We start from the raw sequence: 20,263 nt of genomic DNA, 5'->3' as shown, positions 1-20,263 counted from the left end.
GTCCATAATAGTGGAAGAGTTATAGGTGCAGTATTTTGTGCATAAACTGATCTCTAGATTATGTTCCACAAATATTTGATGGGATTCATGATGGGTGATGTGGGTGGCAAAATCATTCACAGCAACCCTCCAGAATGTTCTGAAATGGCACATTGTCATCCATAAATTCCATGGTTGTTTAGGAAGATGAAGTCCATGAATGGCTGCAAATGGCCTCCAAGTAACTGAACATAACCACTGCCAGTCAGTGATAGGTTCAGTTGGACAGAGGACTCAGTCCATTCTAGGTGAACTAGCCCAAAACATTATGGAGCCACCACCACCTTGCACATTGCCGTGTTGACAAATTGGTTCCTGGCTTTGTGGAGTGTGCCCCATACTGGAAAAATACCATCAGTTCTCACCAACTGAAACAATGACTCATCTGACCAGACAATGGTTTTCCAGTCGTCTAGAGTCCAACTGATATGATCTCAAGCCCACTAGAGGCGCTGCAGGCAATATCATGCTGTCAGTAAAGGCACACACATCAGTCATCTGCTACCACAGCCCATTAACGCCAAATTTTGTTGCACTTCCCTAACGGACATCCCACGGCACTTTCTGCAGCTATTTCACGCAATGTTGCTTGTCTATTATCATTAACAACTCCGTGCAAACGGCGCTGCTCTCCACCGTTGAATGATTGCCATCTGTCACTGCATTGTTCGTGGTGAGAAGTAATGCCTGAAATTCAGTATTCTTGGCATACTGTGCTGTGAATCTCAGAATACTGATAATTCCCTAAGGTTTCTGAAGTGGAATGTTTGATGCATCTATCTCCGATTACCATTTCGTGTTCAAAGTCCGTTAATTCTTGTTGTGCAGCCAAAATCACATCAGAAAACTTTTCACATAAATCACATGAGTACAAATGATAGATCTGCCAATACAATGCCCTTTTATAGCTTGTGTATGTGGTACTACCGCCATCTGTATATATGCATATCACTATCCCATGACTCTTTTCATTTCAGTGTACATCCATTATTATGGTATGCATGGATTATAAATGTTTCAGGTTAAAGCCTTCAAATTGATCAAAATTTCTGGGAGGGGGGGGGGGGAGGGATTAATGCAAGTGTACTGTAATACATTTCTGTAGATATACTTACAATTAAGGATCCAGAGTCGATAGCACAATGTGCAGCGGTGAGGACAGCAGTGCTGGTGAGGATGGAGGCACCACATACGTGTACACCGGTACCTGAGGAGACCAGCTGCAGTGACACCTGGTAAGGAAACTCACCTGCGAAGAAGATCCACAGCATGTGTTGCCAGCTCAGCTCTGGGTTTGGAAAATTTCATTTCCTTTATTTTGTCAATGTGAATGTGTGACCAATGTTTTTTATTATTATATATAATGTTAAAAATATAAATGAGAGAGGAGATAGTGTCTCACAGTAGCTTACTTCTATCGAATAGCACCACAGTGGGTGCTGAGATTTAAATCTCCACTCAGCAAGCGGATTACCACCAGCAGTGTAGTAAGGAGAAATGACCATCATAATAAAATTAGAAAAATCAGAGCTACTGTAGAAAGATTTAGTGTTCATTTATCCTATGCATTGTTAGAGTGTGGAACAGTAGAGTGATAGTCTGAAGTGGGGTAGTTGTGTAGATGTAGATACCCTTCCACCATTAGGCTGCTCATGGAAAGGATTTTAAAATTTAGAAAATTGTGTGGAAAATATGACACAGTGATGAAGCTGAATAATAAGCTATCAACTGCTGTGACCTTTGAACTGCATACTTTGATGATACGTTATATTCTTGTATTTATTATTATTCTCCTGACATATACTTTTTGTGTAATTTAGACTGATGTGACAGCATAATTGAAGTAGTCAAAGATGATTACTTGTAATTGTGTGTAATGGTAATATGAAAATTTCCTACATTAGATGCTAACAAAGTTTTGTACTTTTTTTAACTACTATGGCAAGCAGTTTCTTCAAAAATATTTTATGAAGTTATAATAATTGTAATTTTGGGTGTGCATTGCTGTAAATATATCTACCAAATGTGTGTGTGTGTGTCTGTATACGACGGTAAGTCAATTATTATCCGCAATTTAGTTATATTATTGTTTATTTTGGTAGTACTGTCATTTTATGTTGATGACGCATTCTTTGTTTATTTGTTGTTATATCTTTGCACTTTTCAAGCTGCTAGGTTAGTTTCGTTATTGTTGCTGTGCTGTTAGTCATGGCTGCTCCGCTGTCTATTTACACTAAAGAAGAGCAACATTCAGTGATCCGTTTTTTGTGGTCGGAAGGCATATCATCGAAGACTTTCGGTACAGTATGGGAACAGTGTTTTGCCACAATGGAATGTCTACGAATGGACTGAAAAATTTCGAAATGGTTGCGCAAGCGTTACACATGATGAAGGAGCCAAACGACCCTTTACCGCCACAAATGAAGAAACCATTGAGCATTCATGTGAAATGATTCTCTTAGACAGACGATTAAATATTGATGAAGTGGCACATCTGCAAATTTGCAAATTAGTCATGGTTCTGCCTATGAAATCATCCACAACAGACTTGGGTTTCATAATGTTTGTGCAAGATGGGTCCCAAAACAACTTACATAGTTGCATAAACAAACACACTTCGACATCTGCAAAAAACATTTGGATCACTATGGCAACGAAGGGGACAACTTCTTAGAGCGAATCATTACTGGGGATGAAACATGGATCCATCATTACGAGCCGGAGAGTAAACAGCTCAGTATGGAATGAAAACACCCAAATTCGCCATGCAAGAAAAAGTTCAAGATCCAATCGTCCAAGATCAAAAACTGATGCTTACGGTTTTTTTGATGCACAAGGTCCAGTACTGGAACATTACAGGGAAAGGGGCCCAACAACAAACAGCTAAAGCATGCAATTCGTAGCAAACGCCGAGGATTGCTGTCAAAAGCTGTTGTGTTGTTGCACAACAATGACTGTCCCCATACTACTGACCACTCTGCTGAAACGCTCCACAAACTCAAATTTGAAGTACTGGATGACCTTCCATATTGTCCCAATCTTGCCACTTCTGACTGTCACTTGTTTGGTCCACGCAGGCATTAAGGGTCCGTCGATTTGCCTCAGACGAAGCACTGAAAGGAGCATTCCTAACTCGCAGCTCAGCTGAGAACCTTCTTTTATGAGGGTATCAGGAAGCTTGTACAACGATGGAGCAAGTGCGTTGAAATGCAAGGAGACTATGTCGAAAAATGATGTTCTTGTAAGTTTCCTATTTGATTACAATAAAATTTTATACCTACTTCACAGATAATAATTGACTTACCCTCCTACAGCAAAATATATATGATATACAAAGAAATTATACAAATCCACCTTAGTAGTAATAATAGTGTTCTACAGTTGGTATGGGCGTAGCAAAGATGTGGAGATGCCAAAAATGAGAAGCGGGCACTACCATAGCAAGAAGAAAGGTGAACATATACACTCCTGGAAATTGAAATAAGAACACCGTGAATTCATTGTCCCAGGAAGGGGAAACTTTATTGACACATTCCTGGGGTCAGATACATCACATGATCACACTGACAGAACCACAGGCACATAGACACAGGCAACAGAGCACTAGTACAGTGTATATCCACCTTTCGCAGCAATGCAGGCTGCTATTCTCCCATGGAGACGATCGTAGAGATGCTGGATGTAGTCCTGTGGAACGGCTTGTCATGCCATTTCCACCTGGCGCCTCAGTTGGACCAGCGTTCGTGCTGGACGTGCAGACCGCGTGAGACGACGCTTCATCCAGTCCCAAACATGCTCAATGGAGGACAGATCCGGAGATCTTGCTGGCCAGGGTAGTTGACTTACACCTTCTAGAGCACGTTGGGTGGCACGGGATACATGCGGACGTGCATTGTCCTGTTGGAACAGCAAGTTCCCTTGCCGGTCTAGGAATGGTAGAACGATGGGTTCGATGACGGTTTGGATGTACCGTGCACTATTCAGTGTCCCCTCGACGATCACCAGTGGTGTACGGCCAGTGTAGGAGATCGCTCCCCACACCATGATGCCGGGTATTGGCCCTGTGTGCCTCGGTCGTATGCAGTCCTGATTGTGGCGCTCACCTGCACGGCGCCAAACACGCATACGACCATCATTGACACCAAGGCAGAAGCGACTCTCATCGCTGAAGACGACACGTCTCCATTCGTCCCTCCATTCACGCCTGTCGCGACACCACTGGAGGCAGGCTGCACGATGTTGGGGCGTGAGCGGAAGACGGCCTAACGGCGTGCGGGACCGTAGCCCAGCTTCATGGAGACGGTTGCGAATGGTCCTCGCCGATACCCCAGGAGCAACAGTGTCCCTAATTTGCTGGGAAGTGGCAGTGCGGTCCCCTACGGCACTGCGTAGGATCCTACGGTCTTGGCGTGCATCCGTGCGTCGCTGCGGTCCGGTCCCAGGTCGACGGGCACGTGCACCTTCCGCCGACCACTGGCGACAACATCGATGTGCTGTGGAGACCTCACGCCCCACGTGTTGAGCAATTCGGCGGTACGTCCACCCAGCCTCCCGCATGCCCACTATATGCCCTCGCTCAAAGTCCGTCAACTGCACATACGGTTCACGTCCACGCTGTCACGGCATGCTACCAGTGTTAAAGACTGCGATGGAGCTCCGTATGCCACGGCAAACTGGCTGACACTGACGGCGGCGGTGCACAAATGCTGCGCAGCTAGCGCCATTCGACGGCCAACACCGCGGTTCCTGGTGTGTTCGCTGTGCCATGCGTGTGATCATTGCTTGTACAGCCCTCTCGCAGTGTCCGGAGCAAGTATGGTGAGTCTGACACACCGGTGTCAATGTGTTCTTTTTTCCATTTCCAGGAGTGTATATGTTGCTAATCTAATATGTTGTGTTTGGATTTACATCATTACACTGTATGTCCATAATTTAAACAGAACAGTGTAGTAAGACCAGTCTGAAAGTGTTAAAAACTGCATGGAAAGACTCAGTATGTATCTGAACAGTGATAAAAGAAATTGTTTTAACTGTGAAATTAAATTTAGTGCTAGAAGTTGCATGAAGAGTAGCTATGCAGTAACGTATTTTAGTACACATTGAAGACATCAGAGTCGTTTCTCTGTAAATAATAACTGCCAGCTGCAAATGGACATTTGCATAAGAATACTTCAAGAGAAATGTAAATGGTAAAGCTGGTACATTGAGAGGGAAATGAGCAAAACATTTGTAGCTTTCACATCCAGGAGCCCTAAGCAACCGTGTATGAGCACTGCAAAAAGGAAAAGTCAAACACCATGTCAGCAACAAAGGCAAGAACTTTAATGTCTACTTATGTATAAAGGTGTATTTCGTATTGATAATAATCGTTCTTTGGAAAATATAACGTAAAAGGTTACATTTTTTTGTTATTTAGTAGCTACCTTAATTAGAATCACTATTAAGTATGTAAAGGTTTCTTGGCAAAATTAGCATCATTATCTGCTGAAATATTTAAGCAATGAAATATAAACTTTGGATAAAGGAGAAAGAGCCATTTGCGTCGACTATAATGCATCAGACGATAAAAATGTACTGTGAATTGCACAGGTTGTTTACGGAGACGTTTAATGAGTAAAACTACATTAATTTCTGAGCCCACAGTCAAGTGGTATTACTGAATGGCAGGCAAATAGCAGTTTCTAGATTTGCCAGATAAAAATCTATTACATTTGAAAGAAACAGGCATGACAATAAATGAATAATTATACCAATTAATTCAAGGTTTCCATTATATGATTTCAGTTCATAACTTTAGTAACATACTGCAGTTTGTTCAGAACATTGCTAAAATAACATACATTTCTGACAGCTCAATATTTAGTATCAGAATTTCATAAAGTCAATGTATGCACCTATAGCACTACTTAAATGTATATTGTGAGTAGTTTATATCTAGCAGTCATAACAGCAGAAATAAACCAATAGCAAGGTAGCTAATATCTAGTCACTATGAAGTAAAGTAAGAGATTCTGCAGTAAATATTTATTTACTTATTTATTTTGAATTCCACAGATCCATATTGTGTTGAATCAAAAGGATGTGGAATAAGTCAGGTTTCCATTATCATACAGAAACAGTAAACAGTGTATAATAAAATAATGTATATTACACAGGATCTTAAGGTATAAAAAGAAAAGTGTATTTATACATTGACCATCATATACCAAAAAGACAAATGGGAGCTAGCACATTAGATATTGAAAGTCTCAAAACATAAATACAAATGACAATACTAGTTTACAAAAACATCTCTGGTTAATCTTCATGTATTCATCAAGAGAGTAAAATGGCATATACATAAGATATTTTCTTAATTTATATTTAAATGCAGGTGGGTCATTAATGTGCACTTTAATATCAGATGCAAGAAAATTGAAAACTTTTTTGGCAAAATAGGGAACACCTTATTCTGCAAGCCTTAGATGTTTTAGATCCCTATGTAAACCATTTTAAGACCTTGTATAGTGGTCATGGTATGCACCATTAGATGTAAAGGGAGAATGGTTATTACAAACCAAAACCATCAGAGAAAATAAATATTGTGAAGTGGTCATAATATCTGGAATTTATGGCACAGCTTTCTGCAATAATATCTTGGATGAATACCACTCATGATTCTAATTGCTGTCTTTTGTGCAATAAAGATGTTTTTTTGCTCAAGATTGATTACCACAAAAAATTATTCCATATGACATGATAGAATGAAAATAACCAAAATAAGCAGCTTTGATAGCATTCATATCACCGACAGGGGTAATTATATGTAGGGCATAAGTCACTGCACTGAGCCTTTTTTGAAGGTGTAGAATATGCCTGGATCTATTTAACTTGCCATCAATTAAAATGCCTAGGAACGTTGTAGATTCAGAAAGTAATATATTTCGGTTATCACAGTTCAAACGGATTACTTCATTTTCTTGTCAGAATGCGTGAAATTGCATATATTTAGTTTTTTCGATATTTAGAGTTCATCTGTTCGACTTAAACCAGTGCAAGATGTCTACGAGTACACCATTACATCTATTTTCTAGTTCACTGGTTGTTTGGCTTTCAAGCAGAATAGTAGTGTCATCAGCGAAAACAGGAAATTTGCTCTCAGTCGTTGTACATAGTGGGAGATCGTTGACGGAGATTATAAACAGTAAAAGTCCCAAAATGGAGCCTTGTGGCACTCCACATTTTAATGTATCTCAGTCAGATGAAACAGCACAGCCATCAGTACCATCAAGTATCACCTTCTGCTTTCTACTGTATAGATATGATTCAATCCATCTCCGGTGCTACTGTTGTTGTTGTTGTAGTCTTCAGTCCTGAGACTGGTTTGATGCAGCTCTCCATGCTACTCTATCCTGTGCAAGCTTCTTCATCTCCCAGTACCTACTGCAACCTACATCCTTCTGAATCTGCTTAGTGTATTGATCTCTTGCTCTCCCTCTACGATTTTTACCCTCCACGCTGCCCTCCAATGCTAAATTTGTGACCCCTTGATGCCTCAAAACATGTCCTACCAACCGATCCCTTCTTCTAGTCAAGTTGTGCCACAAACTTCTCTTCTCCCCAATCCTATTCAATACCTCCTCATTAGTTACGTGATCTACCCACCTTATCTTCAGCATTCTTCTGTAGCACCACATTTCGAAAGCTTCTATTCTCTTCTTGTCCAAACTGGTTATCGTCCATGTTTCACTTCCATACATGGCTACACTCCATACAAATACTTTCAGAAACGACTTCCTGACACTTAAATCTATACTAGATGTTAACAAATTTCTCTTCTTCAGAAACGATTTCCTTGCCATTGCCAGTCTACATTTTATATCCTCTCTACTTCGACCATCATCAGTTATTTTACTCCCTAAATAGCAAAACTCCTTTACTACTTTAAGTGTCTCATTTCCTAATCTAATCCCCTCAGCATCACCCGATTTAATTTGACTACATTCCATTATCCTCGGTTTGCTTTTGTTGATGTTCATCTTATATCCTCCTTTCAAGACACTGTCCATTCCGTTCAACTGCTCTTCCAAGTCCTTTGCTGTCTCTGACAGAATTACAATGTCATCGGCGAACCTCAAAGTTTTTACTTCTTCTCCATGAATTTTAATACCTACTCCGAATTTTTCTTTTGTTTCCTTTACTGCTTGCTCAATATACAGATTGAATAACATCGGGGAGAGGCTACAACCCTGTCTCACTCCTTTCCCAACCACTGCTTCCCTTTCATGCCCCTCGACTCTTATAACTGCCATCTGGTTTCTGTACAAATTGTAAATAGCCTTTCGCTCCTTGTATTTTACCCCTGCCACCTTCAGAATTTGAAAGAGAGTATTCCAGTTAACGTTGTAAAAAGCTTTCTCTAAGTCTACAAATGCTAGAATCGTAGGTTTGCCTTTTCTTAATCTTTCTTCTAAGATAAGTCGTAAGGTTAGTATTGCCTCACGTGTTCCAACATTTCTACGGAATCCAAACTGATCTTCCCCGAGGTCCGCTTCTACCAGTTTTTCCACTACTGGTAGTGGAATATGTTAGAAATTATCAAAGCAAGGTTAGTCTCCATATCTCACGACTGAATTTGTTTAGTACATGTAAGGCTTTTCTTAAGCCTCTGAGTTAATGCTTGTTTTGTACAACGACTATTCAAACCAAAACATCAGCCTTCCCTAAGAGTATGTTGTGATCAACACAGTCAAAGGCCTTTGACAAGTCACAGAAATCTCCAATAACTAACATTTTGTTATTTGTTGATTCGAGAATTTCATGTTTCAGAGAAAATAGTCTGCTTTGTTGATCTATTTTTTTGGAAGCCAAATTGGTTTTTGTTGAGGATGTTGTGAGAGTCGAGGTGGTCTACAGTTCTTTTATACACCAGTTTCTCCAATATTTTGGAGAAGCAATTTAGCAGAGATACTGGACAGTAGTTGGTTATATCAGTTTTGTCACCCTTCTTAAAAAGTGGTTTTACTATAGCAAATTTTAATCTTTCTGGGACAACACCTTGCTGCAAAGATTCATTGAAAATGTGACACTCAGCTTGATGTATATAACCACTATAGTGCTTTATAATTTTGGATGAAATGTTTTCAATCTCTGTAATATTTTTATTTTTTAGGGCCTTGAATAGATTTTTAACTTCACTAATAGTGGCTGGAGCTATACAAATTGTGTCAAATAAGTTGTTGTCACCTCGTTGTGATAAATTAATGGCCATATTTAATGAGCCTTACTGTCCTCATGTTTCGCTGCAGTTAAGAAGTGATAGTTAAATATGTTAGAAATTATCAAAGCAAGGTTAGTCTCCAGATCTCACGACTGAATTTGTTTAGTACATGTAAGACTTCTCTTAAGCCTCTGAGTTAATGCTTGTTCTGTACAACAAAGTACTGTTTCTGTTAAAGAACTTTAACAGTAAAGCTACGCTGAAGAGCCAAAGAAACTGGTGCACGTGTCTAATATCGTGTAGAGTCCCCGCGACCGAGCAGACGGGCCACAACACGATGTGGCGCGGAGTCAACCACGGTCTGAAGTAGTGCTGGAGGGAACTGATACCGTGAATACTGCAAGGTTGTCCATAAATCAGTAAGACGCGGGGGGTGAGGGGGAGGTGGAGATCTCTTCTGAACAGCATGTTACAAGGCATCTAAGATATGCTCAATAATGTGTATGTCTGGGGAGCTAAGTGGCCAGCGCAAGTGTTGAAATTCAGACGAGTGTTCCTGGAGTCAATCTGTAGCAATTCTGGATGTGTGGGGTGTCGCATTGTCCTGCTGGAGCTGCCCAAGTCCGTCGGAAAGCGCAGTGGACATGAATGGATGCAGGTGATGCTTACGTATGTGTCACCTGTCAGAGTCGTATCCAGACGTAACAGGGGTCCCATATCGCTCCAACTGCACACGCCCCACACCATTACAGAGCCTCCACCAGTTTGAACAGTCTCCTGCTGACATGCAGGGTCCATGGATTCATGAGGTTGTCTCCTTACCCGTACACGTCCATCCACTCGATACAATTTGAAACGAGACGCGTCCGGCCAAGCAACATGTTTCCAGTCATCAACAGTCAAATGTCGCTTTTGACGGGACCAGGCAAGTCGTAAAGCTTTGTGTCGTGCAGTTATCATGAGTACACGAATGAGCCTTCGGCTCCGAAAGTCCATATCGATGATGTTTGGTTGAATGGTTCGCACGCTGACACTTGTTGATGGCCCAGCATTGAAATCTGCAGCAATTTGCGGAAGGATTGCACTTGTGTCACGTTGAACGATTCTTTTCAGTCGTCCTTGGTCCCGTTCTTGCAGGATCTTTTTCCGGCCGCAGCGATGTCAGATATTTGATGCTTTACGGGATTCCTGATATTCACGGTACACTCGGAAATGATCGTACGGGAAAATCGCCACTTCATCGCTACTTCAGAGATTCTGTGCCCCTTGGCTCGTGTGCCGAAATACAATGCTACCTTCAAACTCACTTAAATCTCGATAACCTGCCATCGTAGCAGCAGTAACCGATCGCAGCGCCGTATTCTGCCTCTTTACATATCTCTGTATTTGAAGACGCATGCCTATACCAGTTTCTTTGGCGCTTCATGAAGATTCAAACACTGCAAAACCTTCTTACTGAAAACAACATTTAGAAAGCCTAGGGTTTTTAGGTTTCTAGGTGGAAAAAATTATGGTAGCAGTTCCCGTGTAAGCTGTTGTTGCTACACTGTTCCAGTAAAGTGGAGCTTTGAAGAAGCAATTAGTGAGCAGATAGAAAGTGATATTTGTGTGAAATTACAAAGGTCGATGTGCAGAGTGCATGGCCTCTTTCTTAGACAGGTCACGATCAAGACGCACTGTAGTTCTTCATTTATTACCTGGTTAGCAACTGTGTGTATTCTTACATGAAATCTCAGGGACTAAACAACAAAACTTTTCTGGGGCATTTCTTTTGTAGCCGGCTGTTCAAAGTGCCGTCAAAGCGAACAAGAGGTGACCGAGACGTGTAGCCAATGGCACCCATACCATCACGCCGGGTGATACGCGAGTATGGCGATGACGAATACACACTTCCAATCTGCTTTCACCGCGATGTCACCAAACACGGATGCGACCATCACGATGCTGTAAACAGAACCTGGATTCATCCGAAAAAATGACGTTTTGCCATTCGTGCACCCAGGTTCGTCGTTGAGTACACCATCGCAGACGCACCTGTCTGCGATGCAGCGTCAAGGGTGACCGCAGACATGGTCTCCGAGCTGATAGTCCATGCTGCTGCAAACGTCGTCGAACTGTTCGTGCAGATGGTTGTTGTCTTGCAAATGTCCCCATCTGTTGACTCAGGGATCGAGACGTGGCTGCACGATCCGTTACAGCCATGCGGATAAGATGCCTGTCATCTCGACTGCTAGTGATACGAGGTCGTTGGGATCCAGCACGGCGTTCCGTATTACCGTCCTGAACCCACCGATTCCATATTCTGCTAACAGTCAGTGGATCTCGACCAACGCGAACCGCAATGTTGCGATACGATAAACCGCAATCACGATAGGCTACAATCCGACCTTTATCAAAGTCGGAAACGTGATGGTACGTATTTCTCCTCTTTACACGAGGCATCACAACAACGTTTCGCCGGCCGGGGTGGCCGAGCGGTTCTAGGCGCTACAGCCTGGGACCGCGCGACCGCTACGGTCGCAGGTTCGAATCGTGCCTCGGACATGGATGTGTGTGATGTCCTTAGGTTAGTTAGGTTTAAGTAATTCTAAGTTCTAGGGGACTGATGACCTCAGCAGTTAAGTCCCATGGTGCTCAGAGCCATTTTTGTATCCTACATACTATAGTGGACTGTGTAAATAAGTACTAAGAAGGCGACCGTTTTGTTAACTCTACTATAGAGATTTGCAGTTTAAATAGCACACTGATCTCATTAGAAAATTGTTCTTTAGAAAATTATGTAGAACACGTTAACGGTAGGGTCGGTAGTCAATAGCGCAGTACAGCAGAGACGAGAAAATGGAAAGGACCGGTTACGTGCCGTGCTGGGCACAGCACCTTTCTGCGGCCAGCTGGCGCTGTCTCGGCGCTAGAGGGCTTGCAACGACCGTGCAACGTGCCGCAGCGAGGCATTTGTGGGCAGAACGTCTTTTGGTGGCCCACCACGATCGCTGCTGGCAGACAACGACGGCTTCACCTCTGCTAACACTTGGAAATCTTACCGAGTACGGCAGGGTGCTACTGCGTGGCACATCAACAGTGCTCCTAAAGCATCTGTCAGCAAACCACAAGGAATCTGAAAAAGACTACTTTTTTTTTCCTTTCAAACAGATGCTGAAGCAAAACCTCTGTGTTTGGAATTGTATAAACTATAATTCACCCTATGCGGATTCAGATTGTCTGTGTTAGGTGTTATACCTCTTATCTCTTTGTGGCTGGTGTGCCTGCTTAGTTAACGGCAAATTTTAAAATTTTAGTTTTTTTGGTAAAACGGCCGTCGCGTCTAATCACTGAATTCAGATTGTCTCAACCAAGATTCAAATTTGGCTTTCCGGGCAGGAAGGAGCGCCTGGTCCCCAGCACGAATCCGCCCGGCGGATTTGTGTCGAGGTCCGGTGAACCGGCCAGTCTCTGAATGGTTTTTAGGCGGTTTTCCATCTGCCTCGGCGAATGCGGACTGGTTCCCCTTATTCCGCCTCAGCTACACTATGTCGGCGATTGCTGCGCAAACAAGTTCTCCACGTACGCGCACACCACCATTACTCTACCACGCAAACATAGGGGTTACACTCGTCTGGTGTGAGACGTTCCCTGGGTGGGGGGGGGGGGGGTCCACCGGGGGCCGAACTGCACAATAATCCTGGGTTCGGTGTGGGACGCCGGAGGGGTGAAGTGGACTGCGGTAGTGGCTGGCTCTGAGCGCTATGGGACTCAACTGCTGAGGTCATTAGTCCCCTAGAACTTAGAACTAGTTAAACCTAACTAACCTAAGGACATCACAAACATCCATGCCCGAGGCAGGATTCGAACCTGCGACCGTAGCGGTCTTGCGGTTCCAGACTGCAGCGCCTTTAACCGCACGGCCACTTCGGCCGGCGACTGCGGTAGTCGTCGTTGGGTTGTGGACCACTGCGGCTGCGGCGGGGACGGAGCCTCTCCGTCGTTTCTAGGTCTACGGTTAACATACAATACAATACAATACAATATAAGATTCAAATTTTAAAATACTTGGTAAGATGACCATTGGACCTAATCATCATCTCATCTCACTGTTGAATTGAGATTGCTTCTCGTTAAATTCAGTTTTAAAATTGGGAGTAAGTGGCGATTAACTGTGTTCTGCTTTTCTTTTAATAAAAGTTGTTAAGAATAACCGCTTAACCGACGAGCACTTCCACTCTCCTGTGACTCTATTGCAGTAATTACAAATGTAAACCTCCACTGCAGTGATAGCGATAAATTTCCTCGCATACAGAATCAGTCAACTGAGTGAATGCCAGAATCGGTCAACTGAGTGAATGATGGGCTGTGACATGTAGGGGTACTCGAGGAGTGTGAGAAAAGTAATGAGACTGACAATACTGCGAGCGAGTGACCTTCGAAAAGGTGAAACACGTCTATGGGGAGTATTCCTTATCAAGAGCACGTTTTTCTCTGGCACAAATCATTCTCGGAAGGCAGAGAATACGTTGAAGATGAATCTCACTCAGAGAGAACTTCAAAAACCGTCGAAGACATCGAACGTGTTCCCGCTCTTGTGACATCACACCGACGTTTAACACTAGGGATGACGGGTGACCCGTTAAACATTTTCACCGTACATCAGACTTTGACCGAATATTTGAACATGCCAAAAATGTGCAGAAAAATCTCACAACTGACCAGAAAATCAATCGAAGAAACGTGTCCGTTGATCTTCTTGAGAGAACTACCAATGACCACAAATGGTTCAGTCGTGTGATCACAGATGATGAGTTCTGGATTTTTAAGTACCATCCTGGGGGAAAGTAAGGAGTGGCACACTGAGACATCCCCTCGGCCGAAGAAAGCTCGAATGAGCAAATCAAAGATCAAGACAATGCTGATTTGCGTTTTTAAGACTAGGAGCATCGTGCATAAAACATTCGTTCCTCCAGGACAAACTGTCAACCGAGTGCTTTACAAAGAAGTCCTTGAAAGGCTCAGGAAAAGGATGAATCGAGTCAGGTTGGACACTGCAGACAACTGGGTGCTGCATCATGACAACGCCCCATGTCACACGGTTGCTTCCATCACGGAATTTTTGACCTCAAAAGGCATTCCTATCGTTCCACAGGCCCTCTATTCACCTGATCTGAGTCCTTGTGTCTTTTTTCTTTTCCCGAAATTGACAAATATCTCAAAAGGACATCATTTTCGGGCTCTGGAGAATATTCAAAAAGGATGTTACCGACATGTTAAAGGCCCTACCAGTTGAAGCCTTTTAGCGCTGCTACCAAGACTCGGAACAATGATTCCACCAGTGCATAGCTGAAGAAGGGGACAATATTCTTGTTTGAAATAATAAAAACTTGGGTAGATAAAAAATCAGTCGCATTACTTTTCTCACACACCTCGTAGATGATAATCTGCTGGTATCCAGAGCATGAAGAAAATCAGGCACTGATTTTGGAGATACAAGGTGTCCTGTGCATGCATTACAGTAACTCATTTTAAAGTCACCCTAGTTACTTCAAACTCCCTTGTAGGATTACGCAAAAACGTTACTTGGGTGAGTAGCTGGAAATTAGGGAAAATAAAGAACAGTCGGAGAATCTGACGATCCAACCATGGCGTAGCACCTTCTAGCTGCTGGCGGGCGGTGTAAATCGTGTGACGCAAATATTTTTGAACTCGGTATCCTACAATTCCTAATAAACTGGAAAGCTCTGAACAAGTAATATAGCAGAATTTTAAAGTCTCCTTATCCTCAAGCACTGTGTATAAATCCCAAACAAATACTTATTGGCGAGCTGAAAATTTCGTTTAAAATAAAGGTTATGTCACTGCTGGAGACATTTTATTCTTTCTTTGCTTTAAATACAGTTAAAGCGAACGTAGTACGTGCTACGTTCGAGAACGCTGTTCTAGTGTGATCACATGTGGAGATATGGGTTAAAGAACAGAAGGGAGAAAAATAAGTTCTTGAGAACCCCAAATTGACGGATGCTTAATCTATTATTCAAATATTGAATACAAAATCTCATGTTTCACATATTAATGCCATGTAATGGACTACGTGTCTTCAGATGACCATCCATGTACAAAAGACAAAGAAAATCGTCGTATATATTATTATTAACGCTCATACTGTTATCTGATGAGTGGAAAATCTCAGATGGCTGAATAAAAATTCGATATTGATCACCACGTGTTCTAACAAAGTGGTGTACTCGAACAAATACCTAACGTTGCCCAAGTTAAATACGACTTCTAAGTATTTCACGCAAACTAATATTATATTCCGTAAAGCACAAATGAAAACGAGTCAGATGGAAAACAGTGAGTGAACTGTTTACTGGTTCGAAAGTAGTTGCCATAACTGTTAACACACATCTCCCATTGTTAGACGAAACGGTCAGTACCTCCATGGAAAAGCGTTTACGGTTTTCTAGGGAAGCATGGTTGCACCTCTTCGTCCAAAGCAAAACGACGGCCACTAATGTCTTTCTTAAGAGCACCAAAAATGTGGAAATGACGTGGGGAGAGAACGAGACTGTATGAAGAATGTGTAAGGGCTTCCCATCGATACTTCTGCAGTCTTGGCAATATCTGGTCCTGCCCGCACTGGTAGTGTTATCTCGCAGTAGTATAAATATGTGGGTGGTTTTAATCAAAATGGCACGTTCCGAATTCTACAGTGCGGGTTGTATACAACGCAGGACGCTGAAACAGTGCATCAGTGCAGCCGTGGATTATGTTAAAAAAATAGTTCTATTGTCAATCAGCAGGTGAAAATATGGCACTGCAAGCAGTCAGAATGTGATATGGATGCAGGAAAAGAGAAAGAACGATCAAACAAGTGATTATGGTGGTTCTGGAACGATCATTAGCATATTGTTATAAGTTACAACGTGTGTTAAACATGGTCTCTCAACTCCGCAATATGCTGCATCCTTAAAACGGCATGGTCGACTGTTGCTCACAATATATCCAGTGAAATTAGAATTATATGTCTTCGTAGGCTATCCTTCAGATCCGGAAGAGTCCGGGACTGTCCCTTATATAATTACGCAAATGCAGTGCAAGCAATCCAGCCGGCAGCAATCTCACCAAAATTCAGAATGAAGTCGCTTCAAATTCATCATTTCACTACCACAAAACCAGGCGTCTATGCTGTAACAGATCAGCACAACCTCACGGCACCAGGCGGAAGAACAGAGTAGACTAGAGAGCCCTATTCGCCACTAATCATCCAAGCCAGCAAACCGACCCTGCCGCCTAGTCTTAGTATTGGCTGCTAAGACATGCCTTACAGTTTCCACCCAGCGATAAGCTACCCTAGCAGACAGATAAGTGAGTATAGGTTCTTTGAGAAAGAAATGGTTCAACTGGCTCTGAGCACTATGGGACTTAACATCTGAGGTCGTCACTCCCCTAGAACTTAGAACTACTTAAACGTAACTAACCTAAGGGCCTCACACACATCCATGCCCGAGGCAGGATTCCAACCTGCGACCGTAGTGGTCGTGCGGTTCCAGACTGAAGCGCCTAGAACTGCTCGGTCACCACGGCCGGCTTTGAGAAAGACAAGTGCTTATCGATTTACACGTGAATACAGAAGTGTCTAACAACAGACGAGTTTAAAATCTTTTGGCATCGTTCTTTCTTCCACAGAGGGCATGCACTAGCACGCACCGCTTGTGCTGAAGCTCTGCGCGAAACTTTGGGTGAGTGGACAAAGCTCCCACTGAAGAGGATTACCCACATTTAGACCAGGCATGTGTCATCTGTTTTGGATGGCAAAGTTCAGAGTGTTAAGCAATCACTATCTTTTTTTATCTTTCTACCCAGCTTTTGGAAAGACTGTTAGGGGAGACGAATGTAATTCTTCTAAACTGTCATAACCATAAATTGCAGGGGACACTAACTATTGTGTCTTTTACCGACCTCAAATAAAAAGTCGACAACAACATTGTATTAGTGTAGGAGTTAGGTTCAGATATCTATGTAAAAATTGTCAATTAGGCTAATAAAATACACAGTACGTTTAGAACGGAAAAAGCCGCAATACAAAAAAAAATTAATGGAGAGTAATGAAATTTCTGGAATACATTTGTGTAGGTAACATATTTAACATTGCAAGACTACAGGTCAATGTAAGTGCGAGATAAGCCATTTGCAAATGTGAAATGATGGTACATTACTAACCGGTATAACCGCTAGAATATTGAATGCAAGCACGCAAATGTGCATGCATTTTGTTGTACAGGTGCCGGATGTCAGTTTGTGAGATGGAGTTCCATGTCTGTTGCACTTGGTCGGTCAATACACAGACGATTAATGTCCTTTGTGGACGACACTGCATTTATCATCCGATGATGTCCCATAAATGCTCGATTGGAGACAGATCTAGTGATCGAGCAAGCTAAGGCAACATGTCGACATGCTGTAGAGCACGTTGGGTTACAGCTGTGGTATGTGGGCGAGCGTTATCGGGTTGTAAAAACCCCTGGAATGCTGTTCTTGAATAGCAGCACAACAGGTCGAATCACCACATTGACGTACAGATTTGCAGCCAGGGTGCGTGGGATAGCCACGAGAGTGGTCCTGCTCTCATACGAAATCGCACCCCATGCCATAATTCCAAGTGTAGGTTCAGTGTGTCTAGGTCGCAGACGATTTTGTTGCAGGCGATCATCTGGTCTTCTCCTAACCAACACATGGTCACCACTGTCACCGCGACAGAACCTGGTTTCATCATAAAACATAACAGACCTCTACCCCGACCACCAATGAGCTCTCGCTTGACGCCACTGAAGTCGCAAGTGGCGGTGGTTCGGGGTCAGTGGAACACACGCTACGGGGCGTTTGCCTCGGAGCTTTCCTTGAAGTAACTAATTTGTATAAATGTGGTGCAATCTACTTCTTAAATTGCTGTTGCAGATGCGCCAGAACGATGCGCCAAACATGATGGTCTTCCCTCTCTGTAGTGCCAAGTGGCCGTCTGAAGTCCGGTCTTCCTGCGACCATCCATTCTCGTGACCAATGCTACCAGCAGTCACGTACAGCGGTTACATACCTCCCAAGTTTTTCTGCAGTACCGCAGAAGGAACATACAGTTTCGCATAGCCCTAATACACGACCTCGTGCAAACTCAGTGAGCTGTTGGTGACGGCGTCTTTGTAGCCTTAAAGGCATACTTGACTATCATCACCTCACCATACCCAACCTCAAAGCCAATTAACTTTACTGAACGTTATAGCGTGTATTTAAAACAAAGCTGATCTTCATATGCAACTGGCCGCGAAATTCAAACAAAAGTCATCTTCCAGGTGTAGGAACACGCCTATCAACTTTCGTTTATGTCGTACAACTCCTCCTCTGTATTGCGATATTTTCTGTCAGTGTATATGTAAAAATGCATTTAGTTGAAATAATGAACATATTTGGAATTAGGATTTAATCAATTAAAATAAAAATGGCGTGTGACGAAGGCCTCCCGTCGGGTAGACCGCTCGCCTGGTGCAAGTCTTTCGATTTGACGCCACTCCGGCGACTTGCGCGTCGGTGGGGATGAAATGATGATGAGTAGGACAATACAACACCCAGTCCCTGAGCGTATAAAATCTCCGACCCAGCTTGGAATCGAACCCGGGCCCTTAGGATTGACAGTCTGTCGCGCTGATTGCTCGGGGCGGACATCGTAAGACATCGGTTTTTTAAGTTTTTTGTTGATCGAGAAACTCAGTATTTTTATTACAGAGGGCAGCTAACCCGCTGACCGAACACGCTGAGCTACCGTGCCGGCCGGGCCTTTAGGATTGACAGTCTGTCGCGCTGACCACTCACCTACCGGGGGCGGGCATTTAATCAATTGAACTGACATATTGCCTGCTAAGCAACCAGTCAAATTCTACTGATTCGATTTTTTTAAATCTAGAGATCTTGGATCGTTTAGCATGTTAGACGGTGCTCACGCAGAACGGTCTACATCGACCGCACTTGACAGGTACACCGTTACCTTGACCAGATGGGTTACTAACCTTAAGAGATGGAGCCTTACCTCTGCTGGCGTCATGTCCCCCGACGATGCGTCCCCTGGACAGAGCCAAACGCCGAGCTGGTCCGGTGTGCGGTAGTCGACGCACTGGCAGTGACGAACCTGTACAAGAAACATCCAGACGTTCAGCCAACCATGGCGGAGTATTTGTCATAAATTGGAAGTGTGGACTGGAAACCTCCTATTGCAAGCAGTGTTCTCATAACCCAACTATCCAAACCCATTTAAACAAATCAAGAAAGCAGATGAGTTCGCCGTTCATTTCTCGCGTCGCCACCTAACCTGTGCAGATGCTCTCTCATGGGGCATGATACCAGTATCGTAGGATACAATGAAAAAATCTATGATGGCAGAAATTAGTGTCAAACTGTACGGTAAGTAACTGTCAGAAAGGTGCTCGTACAATTCCATCATGAGAACACAACTCGCAAGATGCAACTTTCAATAGTCTGTATCAGATTAACCAGTCCGTTTGAAGTTGTCACGAAAGATCAGCGCAGCTAGTGCTCGACTTAATACAGAAACAGTTAGTCTCGATACAGTGTACCGTTCCACGGCGAGTACTCACCCAGCACACAGGCAGCGAGTGCCAAAACGAGAAGTGTCCGTCTAAGCATCTCGAGAAGACGTGCTGTGGTCTGCGCAGCCTGCTGTGATTAATATATACGCCTCAACCACAATAACTTGTGAGCGGCTGACCTTGTTTATATAATGATTATCTGAAATGATTACCACGTATTGTTATCTTTGCTACTTCATCTAATAGAACACGTAAGCGGAATCTTGATTTATGGATAACGAACGATCATCATCTACGTACGGCATTCACAGTAAATAACCGCACTTGCTGTAGTTAAGCAACGGTAAAATTTAATTTCATAAAAAACGCGGCAGGAACGCCCATTTGATCACACTCGGTAATACCGATGTCCAGGAGCCAAAAAGCTAGATATTTAAGTCACAAA

The 20,263-nt window shown here is 43.1% G+C and overlaps 1 protein-coding gene across 1 annotated transcript in view; it reads right to left on the bottom strand.

Annotated features, from left to right (window-relative positions):
- The window catches only part of LOC126237163 (trypsin-1-like), a 45,000-nt gene extending 25,011 nt beyond the window's left edge, over positions 1-19,989 (bottom strand). Inside the window, exons 1-3 of the mRNA XM_049947016.1 lie at positions 19,867-19,989; positions 19,302-19,400; positions 1,155-1,288 (exon numbers count right to left, since the gene is read on the bottom strand). Of these exons, the coding sequence (XP_049802973.1) occupies positions 1,155-1,288; positions 19,302-19,400; positions 19,867-19,915 (282 nt within the window). The 5' untranslated portion in view covers positions 19,916-19,989. The remainder of the gene's footprint in view (positions 1-1,154; positions 1,289-19,301; positions 19,401-19,866) is intronic.
- Between the last annotated feature and the right edge of the window lie 274 nt (positions 19,990-20,263).

The sequence above is a fragment of the Schistocerca nitens genome, chromosome 2, assembly GCF_023898315.1.
Source record: "Schistocerca nitens isolate TAMUIC-IGC-003100 chromosome 2, iqSchNite1.1, whole genome shotgun sequence".
Taxonomy (NCBI): domain Eukaryota; kingdom Metazoa; phylum Arthropoda; class Insecta; order Orthoptera; family Acrididae; genus Schistocerca; species Schistocerca nitens.
The sequence above is the reverse complement of the archived record's forward strand: the minus strand, read 5'-3'. Positions and strand labels throughout refer to the sequence as shown.